Source organism: Ammodytes marinus (genome assembly GCF_949987685.1).
Source record: "Ammodytes marinus genome assembly, chromosome: 15".
Classification (NCBI taxonomy): Eukaryota; Metazoa; Chordata; class Actinopteri; order Uranoscopiformes; family Ammodytidae; genus Ammodytes; species Ammodytes marinus.
The window spans coordinates 15,493,295-15,508,910 of record NC_137219.1 but is presented as its reverse complement, the minus strand read 5'-3'; the positions used below and the strand labels follow the sequence as shown (position 1 = coordinate 15,508,910).

The 15,616-nt window shown below is 41.8% G+C and overlaps 2 protein-coding genes across 2 annotated transcripts in view; one reads left to right on the top strand and one right to left on the bottom strand.

Annotated features, from left to right (window-relative positions):
• Window positions 1-12,135, bottom strand: part of ttll5 (tubulin tyrosine ligase-like family, member 5) — a gene marked incomplete at its 5' end in the record, with an annotated part of 49,230 nt that extends 37,095 nt beyond the window's left edge. Inside the window, 11 exons of the mRNA XM_080042652.1 lie at window positions 3,975-4,082; window positions 4,257-4,348; window positions 4,467-4,568; window positions 5,632-5,716; window positions 5,807-5,876; window positions 7,935-8,017; window positions 8,135-8,265; window positions 8,551-8,657; window positions 9,493-9,575; window positions 9,688-9,794; window positions 12,077-12,135. Of these exons, the coding sequence (XP_079898778.1) occupies window positions 3,975-4,082; window positions 4,257-4,348; window positions 4,467-4,568; window positions 5,632-5,716; window positions 5,807-5,876; window positions 7,935-8,017; window positions 8,135-8,265; window positions 8,551-8,657; window positions 9,493-9,575; window positions 9,688-9,794; window positions 12,077-12,135 (1,027 nt within the window). The remainder of the gene's footprint in view (window positions 1-3,974; window positions 4,083-4,256; window positions 4,349-4,466; window positions 4,569-5,631; window positions 5,717-5,806; window positions 5,877-7,934; window positions 8,018-8,134; window positions 8,266-8,550; window positions 8,658-9,492; window positions 9,576-9,687; window positions 9,795-12,076) is intronic.
• Window positions 12,136-13,359: 1,224 nt separating this feature from the next.
• On the top strand, window positions 13,360-15,509 carry erg28 (ergosterol biosynthesis 28 homolog). The gene is made up of 5 exons (XM_080042520.1): window positions 13,360-13,416; window positions 13,622-13,767; window positions 14,543-14,633; window positions 14,726-14,844; window positions 14,944-15,509. The coding sequence occupies exons 2-5, from the start codon at window positions 13,635-13,637 to the stop codon at window positions 15,030-15,032; spliced, it is 432 nt and encodes a 143-aa protein (XP_079898646.1). The 5' UTR covers window positions 13,360-13,416; window positions 13,622-13,634; the 3' UTR covers window positions 15,033-15,509.
• Window positions 15,510-15,616: the final 107 nt, after the last annotated feature.

The window sequence follows — 15,616 nt, the reverse complement described above, 5'->3', positions numbered from 1 at the left end:
CTACTCTATTAAGATTGTTAACACTTTCTTGATAAAATAATTGTAGGCCTATGGTATTTTTTCTAACACTTTTGTTTTCATTACTGTGTTTTTCAAGTTGGAGAAGATTGACAGTAGATTATGATCATTGGGATATAACATTACATATGTCTGGAGCTCAAAATACACTACTGTATCATATTGAGGTTCAAATTGGTATAACAGCAAACTGTATTCTCATGATTGAACTTGCCGTACATCCCAGAGCCAAGGCCTGCAAACTGAAGCTGCCACTGACACATTTAACTTCTTTAACTTCTGAGGATGGACTGGACCCCCACTGCTTTAACAGCACCCGCTTAAAGCAGAGCACTAAGATTTTATTTTCCTTTGCTTGCAGGCGTATCCCATTCTATCCACTTTTGTGTAAAAACACACACAAAAACACACGCAGGTTGAGGCTAAAAGAGAGATGGAGAGGGTGCGTGTGCCATAAAACATCTTGGGGAACACAGGTCTGAAATAAATGGTTCTGAGCCCGCGGTGCCTCACCAGTGGCAGCACAACAACAGGGGAAAATGGGGAGGTGTTACACCACCTCACCAGCCCCCGACAGGCAGACTCCAATGCGCCACGCGTTTTTCCCCCAATTAGGAGCAGACGGCGCTCCTGCCCCAATGAGCCTGCAGAGCCGCTCGCCGCTAGACACGTTTGTGGGAGGGCGGAGCGCTCGCTGTTAAGTGCGCCTGCGGTGGACCCACAACAAGCATCGCAGACAAGGGAGACGGGAGGCAGCGAACATTCACATCACACCAATTAAAGAGGGAGGGAGTCAAAAAAAATTGTGACAGAGAAAAGGGGATGATGAAGAGAATTTCTTTCTTTTTTTATTATTATTGGATGGGTGCTCCTGGAAACTTCACCACAAGAGACAAAACGCCCAAAAACAATCCTTCTCCCCAGCCCGGCAGTCTGTTAGACCACCACAACAATACAGTAACACAAAGTATTTTCTTTATGTGTGTTTTCTTCATCGGCGAGGACAATTGAATTACCCTTGCATCATCCTGGGGTGAATTATTGCTGCTGAACTGTTTGACTGCTGTTGCAGGGAGCACGGCGGAGCCACAAACATGAAAACACTCCAGAGGACAACAAATTCAAATCGCAGTTAACAATCCGCAGCCCCTATTATGATAGCATGACCCAGAATCCATTAATCCTCCTTCAGAAAGACTTTGAATCAAGCAGCAGCCGCACTGTCGTAGTAACGCTGTGCTGCAGTGAAGTGTGGGAGTATCTGACAAATGTAAAACAGGGCGAGTGGTTCACAGACGGGGGATTCAACCACACTCAGCACTTAATGAGGGACGCTCAGTGGAACACAGCACCAGTAAGTGGAATGTTTTGTGTGTAATAAAATAGGCCTTTGGCTTGGCTAATCAGATCTTAGTCAAAACATCTCGTAATCAGCATCCCTCAGCAAAAAGCCTGTCCATTAATCACACTGCAGCGGTAAAGGAGCTGCATGGGTGGCATTTTTTCTCCCCACAGACACACACACACACACACACACATGCTTCTTACCGATGTAAAACAAAAAAATCTGTTATTTTTATTTCTCCCCACATGAGACATTACAGAGCTATAAAAAGATTTTTGTTACAGTATGCCCATTTAGATACGGATGTGCAATTTGAGCAAAGGGTAGAAAAATCCCATTTGAAAACAATAAACATTGTATTAAGGCCATTAATAGACATTAAAATAGCAGGGAACAATTTGCAGTAAATTAGTAAGAAAGTAAGATCATAATGCGCTTTATGATCTTGCATGGCTCCCTCCCAGAGGAGCCAGAGATCACATAAAAAAAATGGAAAACAATGGATGCTTTTACCTACACATTTCCTGCCTTAATACGCATACGTTTGCTGCCCTGCGTTCTCTAATGATGCATTACTGGTGCCAGGGCCCAGGTTGCTTGCTGGGTGTGTCATAGGTCACGTGAGGGAATGGGAAAGTGTAAGTAAGGATAAGTGCAAGAAAAGGAGAAAGGGAGCTGGAACTGACAACAGCAGACAGAACCTGGCTCCTTGGTGGTTTGAATGGGTTTTATCTAAGAGACAAGGGAAAAAAGACACTGGACCGGGCTCCCCAAAGCTTAGAAAGACCTGCGTGTTTGTAAATGCTTGATACTGGTTCTTACATGTCTCTGTATTCATACTATCCATACATACTCACACGCGCACCGGGAGTTTGCATGCAACATGACCACCACCCACGAGAGAGGAGGAGGGTGGTCCTCTGGAACCGTCAGTGTCTGTCTTTGGAAACCTAATCCTGCCGGCAGACTATGAAAGCTGTAATTAACTTGCTTGGGGCCATCTGAAGACAACAAAATTACACTAAATTCAACGGTAAACCGATACAGCTGAAGTAGGGTAATAGGCATGTTCACAGCAGACCACGGTGTATTATGTATCTTAGTAAAAAGGTGTAGAGGCTAATTGCTTTTGTGCTAGCTACACAACGACATGGCCATAGTATCAATGTATACAGGTTTTCTATAGGCTTCCATATAGGATTTCAACATTGTTCACCTAAGACGGATGTAAAAGTCCCTCGAACACCTCAACAGGTAAAAGTCATTACTTTGATGTTCATTGTTTCATTGGAAATCCAACACGGATAAAGAGTCGCAAAAATAAATTGGCACAGTCCGTATGAATTTAGAATACTTTCATATTTCATCTGTCATTTGGAGCGGGACTGTGTACGAAAACAAAAGATGGCATCTATTCTCAGGAAAGTAAATGCAACTGTGGTGCAGTGCGGTATATACATTTACATGGTATATCTGAACGTTCCATAAAGATCATATTTGCGTTTGAGACATGGGGATGTGTACAAACACATATTCCAGGCTAACCTGAAGGAATAACTGAATTAGAAATACAAGCACATTTCTTTTTTCCTTTACTGGTTTTCACAAATGTGTCACCTGGTTGTTTATTGGTGTCTATCAAGTGCGTACGAGAGCCAGGTCGAGGGTTTGGTAAGCCACACTTCCCTGTAAATACCTGCATGGTCACCATTCACACCCTGGTCTAATGTGTTTTTTTCAGCCTAGCAGTGATGCTCTGGGCACAGATAGCATCTTCATGCGGGCGACCGTCTGATGGTGTGAGTCCATGCTGCTACGCGCCCAAAACAACCACCAATCAGGGGGGCTATTATGTCTACAGAAGCCTGTCACAACTGCAAAGCCCTTTATTTTTCCAACATCCAGGAGGTGAAAGAGAGTGTGAGCAGGCGAGTGGGGAGACTTATAAACAAACAGAAAACAGCGAGAGAAGAGGAAAAAGAGAGCGAGAAAGAGACAGTGGTGCTGAGGGAGGCTTGGCCAACGTGCTCGCTTTCAAAACCCGAAATCTCAGAGAGACTGCCAGACGGAGAGAGAGAGAGAGAGAGAGAGAGAGAGAGAGAGAGAGAGAGAGAGAGAGAGAGAGAGAGAGAGAGAGAGAGAGAGAGAGGGAGAGCGCACACAATTAGTGCCAATACTAACATGGGTAATGGCTCCAAAATGGAGTTCACACGAGCCCCGCTGCTAGACAGCAGCCAAGAAAACAGTCAGCCTAAATCAGGCAGACCTGAATGGCAACAGAGAGGAGGAAGCAAATTCCTGCTTCAGTCAATAGGCACTCCACGTCCCGGCAGCCAGTCAAAGGGCAGCAACAGGCAGACCAGCTCTGCACTGAGGATTGACTGTCTGCAACCTCAGCTCGGCTCAGAGGATGAATAGTTTTGAGGGCGAACTGCCGGACAATGAATATGAAACTGAAAGGAAATGTGATGGCATTGCAGTGTGTGTGACAAAGTACGGGTGAGGGTATCCGCGAAGCAAAAATGGGGATTTGTGCAGAGTTCAGTTTTCATTCAAAGGACATACTTAAGGAGAAAAAACTATTTTAAAAAGAAGAATGTGAAATGATTACCGAAGCAGTTTGTCTTATGGGGAACAAACATCTTGCAGGCGGCGGCGATCTGTAATTCAGCGCTCACCACAGCTTTGATGATGAGGTCCTCCACCTGTCTCATCAGTACTGGAATAGACAACAGGAGGAAGTGATAAGTAAAAAACTAATTTCCTGTAGTTCTTTTGTTCAAGAAACAAAAATATCAAGCTGGGGTTTGGCAAATGCAAATGATATCTTTGCGTTGACATTCTACAGAGGAAAAAAGGATGAGAAAGGGAAGAAAGTGAAGGTTTGACTCACATGTGGTGTCCTTCCCCTCCTGCTTCAAATACCTCAACACTGCACTCATACTCCACTTGTTCCCATAATCCTCAACTTCAGGGTCATCGCAACTGAAACGGGAAAAGAAATGCACTTCAAACACTCTGGTGATAATCAATGGATGAGTCAGTCTTGCTTCCCTTGTAAGCTCCACGTTCAATGTATGTTCGTCAATGCATGAAAGGTTACCTGACGTAATCGCTGCTCTTTTTGTTCAGGCTGTAGTTTGTGAGATGCATGAACGTGTTCTTAATGCTCTTTGAAGTCCGGTCGTACTTGACTGTGGCAAATCTGTAGAGAGATGGAGTTTATTAGTACAAGGAAAATCTTCAACCGTCTTCCATACTTATTTCCCTACATATGTATCTGCTCATAATGACCACATTCATAGGGCCGACCCTTGACTGAATGAGAGGGCCACTATGGAGAAAGATTAGTAACTGGCAGTGTTTGAGAGGGGAGTGGATGCCACATGTGAAATAATGAGAATTTCTTGGCACGCGACATGTACCTGAATACCAACACAACCCAAAGGAATGTCGAGAGATACAAAAAATAGTGGGATTCCGAAATACTTTGGCCCTGATTTATTTTTCACAGTTGATAATCACGCCAGGAAACAAGAAGGGTGATGGGTGGGTGGCACCTTGTTTCCAGCACAAACCTCAGCGAGCCGGACGTTCCATGAATCATCCACCCACTCCTGACCTACCTGTGTCTGACAAAAGCCTCTCTTTTTTTTTTGCATTAATAAATTCTTCCTTTTCTAAATACCAACATCCCAAGAAAAAAAAAGAGCAATTATGCCAAGACGCAATCAGCAAAACCTTGATGAGCACATGGTACAAATGAAACAATAGAGCGCTTTGTTTCAAAGTAACCACAACACACACACACACACACACACACACTAAGCAGCAGTTAGTCTAAAGAGTTAAGGCTGCCCTCTTCTGGGCACTGAAAGATCACCAGTGGATGTTCATTGAGTGCATGAACCGGGCAGGGTCTACTGAAAAGCCCTAAGGACAGTGAGCTTAATTAAACATAATAAACATCCGTACTACTTTTTAACTATTCAAACTGCACTATTAGTCTAGTCTATTGATGAATGCTTTCCTTATTTACTCCTCACATTCAGGGCGAATATATTTTATTTACAGGCTATGTTAATTTTTCAAAAGTTGACAAAGAAAACAAACTTAGCATTGACCGTGCTGTACATTTGTTGTTAAATGTCAATTGTGCTGTTATCTTAAAAAATGTTATCCCAAAAAGATCATTGTGTCTGGTAATCATCATTACCCTCAGTAATGATGAGTCACACACTATGCAAGAAAGGCCACACACAGCTCACCTAGCCAGGCCCTCTTCGTAAACATAGATGAGCAGTGGATCGTAGGATGTTACCAACACGTACAACCGCACGTCAAACTTGAACTCTGTAAACAAAAAAACTAAATTGATTCACACAACATCACTCAGAAGGCCAGAACAATGCTGACACGAGAAGCTGTGAACGCCAAACTCACCGTCGATGAGTAGTGGGTTATTAATGTAGCGAGACACCAAGATGTTTTCGTCCATCGAAATCTGGTTAGGCTGCAGATAGCAAAAAAACACAAATAAAAGGCAAAGTAACTAACACAATCAAGGAACATGAATGATTATGATTATGTTAATATCACAATCACATTAACAGGTTTAAAGCTAGAATGTGTAACTTTCCACAGTTAAAAGTACAGCAAAGACAACAATGGAAAATGTTATCAATTGACGTTACATAACAGATGATATTGTAGATTATTTACCACAGGGATAGCGTTAGATGGCGTTTTTTTTTTTAAGATATTTTTTTGGCATGTTTATGCTTTATTGAGAGTGTAGAGACAGAGTTGAAATGGGGCAGAGAGGGGAGTGACATGCAGAGAACGACCGCGGGCTGGAATTGAACCCGGGTCCGCTGCTGGCCGAGGCCCATGGGGGGGACGCCCTACCAACTGAGCTAAGGGCGCCCCCTTAGATGGCGTTTTTAACCCGACTTGCACGACTATTCGTGTATAACAAACTCAAACACCAAAATTCCAAAAAGATGATGTGAAACTGCTGTTTGGCGTTATCGCCAAAGAATCATCTGATCAATGCAACCACACTGGCCATAGCAGGATAACATTCAATACCAGCCAATAAAAATGCAATCTGGTGGCGGGAGATGGGTCATTTATGAGGTTGAAATGTGTTGCAGGTGGCAAGGTGGAAAAGAGATGGTGGGGGGAACGGGGGGTAAACTCAGCGCTGGCTTCAGTTCAGAGGAAAACCTCAACAAAAAAATATATATACTTCTTTCTTCTCTCGAAATATCGCTCTGACATTCTTTCCACTGTTTCATAAAAATGCCTGAGAAGAAGAGGAACGGTGCACATGTTTTCCTACAGTGAGAACCTTGTCGAGCTCTTCCAATAAGCCAAGGCCTTGGAAGAGTGTGATTTACTCTACAGAGCTTATTAATGTCTCAAACACGAGTTGATACTTGTGTCAAAGACAGCTGTATCCCACCCCCGCACGCGCGCGCACACACACACACACACACACACACACACACACAACATCTGGCCAAGTGACTGTCGGTTCACACAGTATTTTCTAAGTAAGTCTGCTTACAGTTAACTCCTGCATGCTTTGCCATTAATGTGAATATGCGTTAACGCATGAGCAGGAAGCTAGAAAAAATGACTGACAGTGTGAGACATATTTTGTTTTATCCTAGCTTAGCATTCAGCGTTTTCCCTCTGTGTTTCCAGACTGTGCCGAGCTCAGCAAACTGTAGTAGCTTCAAGAGTTATCTTACAAACATATGAGTGGTAACAATCTTCACCATCCTCAGCAAGAAAGCAAATAAGCTTATTTCCCTAAATGTCAAACTATTCCTCTAGTCTAACGCACAGCTCTATACGGATCTCACGTGGAAAACAGTGCCCTAACTTGCTTTAAACCTCCGCTTTTGTATCATCTTCTACCACATTTTCAAAAACTGTCCCTGTGTGTTTGCGGCCAAAAGAAAAGTGAGTATACTTTGTTTTGATCCCTCACATTCAGTAAGAAACAAAAAGCATTTTTCTTTTTTTTAAACATGAGATTGAAGTGAACCAATTTCCAATGTCTATATAAATGCATGTCTGTTCTTTCACTCCAACCTCTAACAGTTTTATTTTGGATCACTGCATCAGTCTGAGAAGCGATTGATACAACAGTGGATCCAAACTCGACCAATATTTCTGTCACACAATAAATATGTATGAACTTGTAGGTGCATTCTTGAACATGGAAATAGCACAACTGTAATATGAATTAATTAATTATCAAGAATAAGTCTCTCAAATGTTAGGACTGTTTCCCAGTCATCGTAAACTTAACACCTTATAGTGTTTAGACTTTTGGACATGTTGGGATCAAGAAGTTTTGATTTTTACTATTTTCTGATGTTTGCTATACCAAACAACAAAGCAATTACTTAAGTAAATAATAGGCAGGTTTTTTGATAATGAAATAATATGTTGCAGCTCATACTTTTACAAGTGGACCTTGCTTCATATTACAGACTCACAAACCAAAAAATCCCCATATAGCACAATGATAACTCCAGTGGTCCAAATCACTCACATTGCTGACCAAGTATATGCCTCGGCCTCTTGAGGATGCTACCGGTTTTATAATCCATGGGCCCTTGTCCTTGGCGAAACAATCTGATATTGAGGCAGGAAGGAGAGGAAAGTGTGTCATTTATATGTTTAGAATGATGGAAACATATCATGGAGAGAGGGTCTACTTGGAGAAACAGGATCAGGTGAGAGGTGTCTTACTGCAGAACTCCTGGTACTCGGAGGGAAGCACAAAGGTCTGAGGAACGATGTGGAAGTTTTTGAAGCCATGAGTCTGCTGCATACGCTGGATGTTTTTGTACAGACGGTCTTTGCGCGTCAGTTCATGTGACCTGGAAACAAGCAGAGTTTAACCCCCCCAGTTTAAGAAAAAAAAGAAAGCACCAGTAGGACAGAAGTATATGCGTGCATAACAGCGAGAGATCGCCCTCTGCCTGACAGTATGATTCATTTCATGTTTCAGAGAGGAAAAGGTCCAAACCAAACACGCCTTGCAAGTGGAAGCCAACCAACACATTGCCTGAGCTGACAGGCTAAGAATGGCTCAGCTGTGATATTTATAACACAGAAAACAGCGGCGATGCAGCCATAAAGTACGTGTGAGCGCTCTGTTACACCTGGGGAAGTGGTTGACCTTCTGGAAGTCTTGAAGGCTGCGGAGTATGTAAGGCTTGAGGTGAGATCCCGTCCACATGAGGTTGAAGTCATTACTGTTGGGGTGGACCTGAAAAAACAGGCAGAATGACTTCAGTTGACAAGCTGGATAGAATCACGTAGATTCAGCACGTTAGCACACACACACACACACACACACACACACACACACACTGAGCCAATGACCTTTGCAAAGGGATCATTAAATAAAAGTATAAAAAACAAGTATAGCCATTTCTCTGCATATTGAATAGGCGCAGTATAGTTTCCAACAGCAGTATTATATTCTGATGTCCATCAAATGTGACAGCTTAGTTAAACTAAATTTTAAGAAGCAGAGCAGACACCACTAACCTGGAGAGTTACAGCCTGTTCTTTAGAAAAAATCGCAAAAAAAGGAAGTCCAAGGCACACATTTTTTCATCACCACAATATTATTTTATCTGTTTTGTTTTGCTGTATTCCAGCAGTTCGTTAGAAGGCATGGCCGCTCTCCGTGTAGGGGAGAACCAGATGTTTGCAATAAAGGCTTATTAAAGTTTGGCTCTGTCGTGGCTGTGGCAGACACTCGTCTGCCTTTGATGACGGGTTAGCGGGAGTCAAGAAGCATTGCAGTGAAATAAAAAGGGAATTATTTGTAACTGCTTGGAAAGAGCAATAATGGGGATTGTGTGCCCTCGTGAAACTAGATTAATGCTCTTGAGGTATTTTTTCCTTTTTTTCCACGGGTGCATTCCCGGGCTTTGACATCGACATTATCAGTCAAGGGAAATAAAAACAGCCCGTTATCCCTCATCTTATACAGCAGAGAGGTACATAGACCGCATGTGCGGATGAAAATAGCAATTATGGATTTTTTGCAAGATTTGCTTTTTAAATTTGCACAATTTAGTGGGGAAGGTTACCTCATGGAATCCGTGATTGGTGAGGATTCCTCGTACCAGGCGGCTCTCTGTGCGCACAATCTTGAAGGCCAAACTATATCGCTCTGAGTAAATAAAACATATGGAACAACAATCATTCAGTATTAAACTTCCCATTTTAATTATATTTTCATTACTTTTCACATCATTTTGGAGCATTGACAAAATGCATTGTACCTCCAATGGAGCAGATGTTGCCATCTTTTGACACGGCAGCTTCAGGGAAAAACAACAGAACTGGGATGGTCTTGCTTAGGCCACTCCAGGCAATGCAGGGATGGTCTCTAGTGGACAAACAATCAAGACGATACGCAGTCACAGTTAGAGGCACATTCTCTAAATGCTCCCAAAGTTTGGCACCAACAATAATCTGGAGAGATAAACATTTCACACACAGTAGAGGTTCACAGTAGCGATGTCACGGAGATGCTACTCCCGGGTGATGTGGACTACAGCCTATATGGGTAGTTTACCTAATGCTGAGGGAATGTTTCCTCACATGGTGTTTGTTTCAGCCGGACAGATAACAAACACATGTACTGCACTAACAAACAATCCTTGTAAAACTGCAGCCTATCTGATAGTACCAGACACAGCCTGCGTCTCAGGGGGCTAAACAATAAGATAAGGTCTCATGATGATGGAGTAGACCTCCGTCAGGCGTGGGCGGGCTTGATAAGAGGGGAGAGGCATGTAAACAACTGCTGCCCCTAGCTAAAGCACCCAGGCATGTCGGACAATGCCGCAGCAGATATCTTATTTTTCCACTGTGGTCGGTTTTCTGCGCGCCCTCAAAACAAGGCCTTTTCCTAATATTTAGGCCTGTTGTTTATTTTGAACATAAACCACCATCAAGGCTATTGAGATAGTAAATAGGAGATGTAAAACGTCACATTTTTGCCATCGCAGTAATATTTGAGAAAAGTGTGACCATTTAAGTCGCAAATACTTGGTAAAATATGCAGATGTGTTATCTGTTTTTAAAGTATTTAAAAGTCTTGCTCCTCTCATTCTATTAGAAGCGATATAGAAAACCCCCACAAGGCACTTGGCACACATCGCAGGGCCAGAATAGCAGACGAATGTCTGACTGATGTGACAAAAATGTCAAAGCTCTTCATCACAGAGCCAAAATGTTAACCCTCAATCCATGAATGTATTTAAATAAAAAATGCCTTATATTCTGCATGCTCCTAGAAAGTTTATATTATCAAGTGTCTGTTCTTTAATATAATTGGTATACTCTCTAAGTACAATGAAACAATTAAATAAATTGGCACTATGCTGCAAAATAAAGGGCTGCGTCCCCTTGGTTAGCGTTCATGCTTTAGTGTACATGTATTTTTCATGCAGTTAGATGTGTTGGGCTCCTGCATTTGCTCATAATGCTATACTTTGTAGTCCTTTGCATTACTTAAGGCTATCTGAATCTCAGCCACTGATAACTAAAATGATAAGGTTCTAGTCAGAGTTTAGCTGAAATAAAATGTGCAGACGATGCTTCTTTGATAATAATTTCAATTGTGACAGGGTGGAAATACAAAATTTTCTTTAATGTGATCGCAAGTCGTTTTTGAAAATGGCATGCATTTCCTGCTCTGGAAACATCCTCCTGATGCAATAATCACCTAAGTAAAAACACTACGGTTACCTGAAGGTTAAAGCCTAATACTAAGCAATCGAAAAGGACTCAGGAGCTGGAAAAATGCCTTAAAGCAGACCCAGTGTCTGTCAGTAAAGTATGACTGAACATAAGTATAGCTTAAGAGGGAATTAGTTGGCAGAGACAAGATACTGTAACAGAGACCAATTGTTGCAAGTATGTTTAGGAGCTAGATGCTCTTCCATCTCGTTCAGTCAAACTCCCATCAATTATGCAAAATGAATGCTGAATGAAGACATGTTGTCTCAATGTATCGTGGCATTAATAATTAAACAGGGCCTGGGAAATCTTCCGTAATCCTACCGTAGAACAGATTGCATTACACAGTCAGTAAACTATGGCAAAATGCAAAACAAAGACTTTGGTACAGCTTTGTCACTTTGGTACTAGAGGGAAATCTTGTGAGGTGTCCCAGGAGGATCAGCAGGCAACTGACACTGAAAGGAAGACATCCGTAATGCAGACAGTCCGCATCCACAAAGTGCAGGGAATGACATTAGTATCATACTCATCTGCTATGAAGCAATGAACACAGAGAAAAAGAGGGGCCTGATTTGAAAGAGAAAATGCAAATCATAATTGAATTGAATGTGTATGTCAACATCCCATTAAAGGGTTTTTGGGGAGTTTTTCCTTATCCCAATCAAGGGTCTGTTGAGAGGCTAGTATAGTAGTGTACATACTGTAAAGCCTCTCAAGGGAAATGTGTGATTGGCAAAACTGAATTGAATTGACTTGAAACAGAAAAAGAAAAAGCGCTCAGGTATTGTAATTCAAGAGTAAGGGGCAGTGAGTATATTATATTGAGTTGAGGATGAGTCGTTTACTTTCTTCCTGTCACTGTCATAGGGCTTTGCAGTACAGACAGTAAAATGGTGGGCTAAGTGTAGCACAAACACTTACTCTTGCTCGTCCTCTGAGGAGGATTGAGAGTCCTCCTTATCCGGGATCACAGCTGGCATCTTCACGGTAAAAGGGCACGAGCTGCCCGGTGCAATCTCCCTGGGATCAAGTGTGTAGTTTGACCATGGCACCTACCGCCTGCAACTTCAAAAAGCACAGGTCATTGAACAGCTCAGCTCCAAATAATCCCCAAATATTATATTAATAACCACGTTACGTAAGGCGCATAAACAGTCCCGAAACAGTGATTTCGCACACAGTTAGCAGAGAAAGGCTGCTTTGTAGCTCTTCCTGTGTTAGGGAATTTCTCCAGTAACGTTTAAGTTAACAGTCGTTAAGACTAAACCCACACAGACAAGCTTTAGCTAAATCACCCTTATGTTACTGAGTGGTACATGCGCTAACCAGGTATAGTCTGCTTGGTTTGACACCGCTTCAGTACACGTTTTTAAATAATTTCATACAAATACCCTCCAACATAAACTTGCCTTTGTTCATTGAACGCCTGCTAACTGCTAGCTAGCTGGTATTGCCAGGGCCAGTTGATCATCGCGGTTAATCTTCCTGGTAACTACAACAACTGAGTAGCAACAGAGCACTCGGTGCATGCGCAGTCGCGGACAATGTTTATTTTGTCCACCTGACCAAATGTTGTGCAGCATCACCAGTCCAGCGCACGTTCCAGAGGCTGTCAGAGGAAAGGGCCTGTTACTACACTACTACATGTATTGGGTCTGAAATATGTCCATGGTCTGAAATGGTTATCGTTCTCAAATAGCGGATATGGTCGCAGGATAAGCGTAAATTAGGGTCTAAAAATGAGCCTACCTGTTTGATGCGCCGCTCAAAAACGTTAACAGTGTATTACAACTTTATATGTGTGTATTTCGACCGATAGTATTCGTGAACATTTACACATGAATGTAGCAAAATGCCACCAAGGGTCACTGAATATTAGCGGTGTAATGACTTAAAACTATTTGTTTCGGGAAGGCCAGACTGAAAATAATCTGAAAGAAAATGCATTGTCCACCTCTACCAAAACAGATTTAACGAAGACACACATCACAACAAAGCTTCCTCTTGACCTACATTTACTCTTTTTTTTAACGCAGCCTAGCTTACAGGCTACAGGTGACTAGATTCCTCAATAACTATTGGCTGGGGAGGAAAATAGGCGGAACCCAAACGCTCGTATTGGCCAATCATATGAATGGTACGATTTGATGGAGCCACTTCTGAAGCTCTGCTATTGGAGAACCTCACATTTGACTTGAGTACCACTTTTCTCTTTCTCTCGTGAACATGGTCACACTGTAGTTTTTAATAGACACCTGCAGGTAAGTAGACCCACCATTCATGTTTTTTTTAAATCCTAATAGGCTCAATAGTGGTATCAACCAGGTAACTGCAATGCTGGACTGCTGTGTCGCGTTAGTTATTGCCTATGGTTATTGCTACTCATCGCTAGCTGATTAATTGTCTGTGTGATCCGTTAGCCAGGTAACACAAAAGCAGCAGTCATCTGTTTATTCTGTCTGTAAGGAAAAGGAAAAAGATGAGTCGCTTTCTGAACGTCCTGCGGAGCTGGTTGGTGATGGTGTCCGTCATCGCAATGGGAAACACCGTGCAGAGTTTCAGAGATCACAGCTTTCTGTCAGAGAAGCTCTACACAGGCACACCACAGTTTGGTGAGCAGCACAGCATATCATCTAAACGTGTGTGTGTGTGTGTGTGTGTGTGTGTGTGTGTGTGTGTGTGTGTGTGTGTGTGTGTGTGTGTGTGTGTGTGTGTGTGTGTGTGTGTGTGTGTGTGTGTGTGTGTGTGTGTGTGTGTGAGAGAGTGTGTGTGTGTGTGTGTGTGTGTGTGTGTGTACTCACTATTTGTAGGCTTTAATAAAATACATTCTTTTGTATTATCTGGACTTAGAGTCTGTAATAAAAATGATCTATCCATCTATCTATGGTAAGATCGATGTAACACTGTAATAGTTAGGAAAAAAGCAACCGTATCCTCTCATATTTATGAAAACAATCAATAGTTAATCATCTTTAATATTAGAGCCACGCTGATTATGGATTTCTGAGGCCCATACCAATATTTGTGATATACATTTGATGAAGATACCTCATGTACATAAGCATCAACATCAACATTTTGACGAGCATAAGAAACCTTACTCTTCTTTTTAATTAAATATGTATTATTATTATTATTATTATTTATTTATATTTGTACTTGTAGAGATTAAAATCAAAAAGTAAACATGTCAATGCAAGAATTGTGCAATGCGAAGTTGATCCTGTTTCTAGACAAAACCTCTTGAACATTTGAGTATTATGGATTTCTTATTCCTCATAAGCTTGACATACCAATACCAATAAAGTGTTTGAATAAACTGAAGACTATATCTTGATGTTTTTATCTGCATTCCTGAAGCATTTCCATTTGTTCCTTTTTTCTTAGTGAATGGTCTTCAGGCTCGGACTTTTGGTATTTGGACGTTGCTGTCATCCATCATCCGCTGCGCCTGTGCCATCGATTTCCAAAACAGAACGTAAGACAGTCAGTGTCTCACTTCCTAACGCAACCTTGTTTCTACTGCCAGTCTTCACAGGTTCTAACAGTGTGCTGTACTTGCTCCTGCAGGCTGTATCACATCACCTTGTGGACTTTTTTGCTGGCGCTGGGCCACTTCCTGTCTGAAGCCTTTGTCTACAAAACCGCACCATTGACCATTGGGGTCATGGCCCCCCTCATTGTGGCAAGTGAGTATGATGGGAAAATTATAATGTACATGGATGATTGAATTTAATTTTTTTAAATGGATTTGAACCCTAACAGCGATTCTATGTGTGTGTTTCTAGGTGTCTCCATCATAGGTATGCTGATTGGATACCAGTGTTTTCCAGAGTCACAAGAGGAAGTCGGAGCACGCCAGAAGAAACGTAATTAAACCCTCGCAGCCTGATCCCACCACGTCAAGAACGACCACTTTGGTCTGAGCGTGCTGCTCTCCGCCTCAAGGAACATGAGATCTGGATTAAAATTCATTTTCTACTGTCTTTAACACCCCTACCCTTGCTGTATTTCATCTTTTTAAATGATTGACACAAGGTCATGTTGCACATCAATAGTCGATTATATGCTGGTTAATTTAGTTAATTTTGTTGTGTCTGAACTATGTTCACAGCAATATGTGAATATGAAACGTTACAGCACTGTATGACACTCACCCATATGTCTATGCTCATAAATTACATTTGTTTTGGTCATTTGAAATGATGTTCATGGCTGCAAGTGAAATAATTACAGAAATAATAATTTTTTAGACAGCTAGCTCCTATGCTTTACTTGCAAAGAACACAGATGACTATGTATAGGGAAGAAACTATGCTTTTTATTACAAAGTAACCCAAACATGTCCGTCAGCACTATTTTCAAATATTTTTTTTTTCTGTGCTGTGAAAAGTTTGTACAAATATTTGAAAGATTGTCCTGTAAAACCTTTACAAATTAAATGTTTATTTTAAGGGAATT

Excerpts from the sequence above, each read along its gene's own strand:
- erg28 (XM_080042520.1), top strand. The coding sequence starts at position 13,635 with ATGAGTCGCTTTCTGAACGTCCTGCGGAGCTGGTTGGTGATGGTGTCC. Across the intron at positions 14,634-14,725 it reads ATCGATTTCCAAAACAGAAC|GCTGTATCACATCACCTTGT; the intron begins GTAAGACAGTCA and ends TTGCTCCTGCAG. Across the intron at positions 14,845-14,943 it reads GGCCCCCCTCATTGTGGCAA|GTGTCTCCATCATAGGTATG; the intron begins GTGAGTATGATG and ends GTGTGTTTCTAG.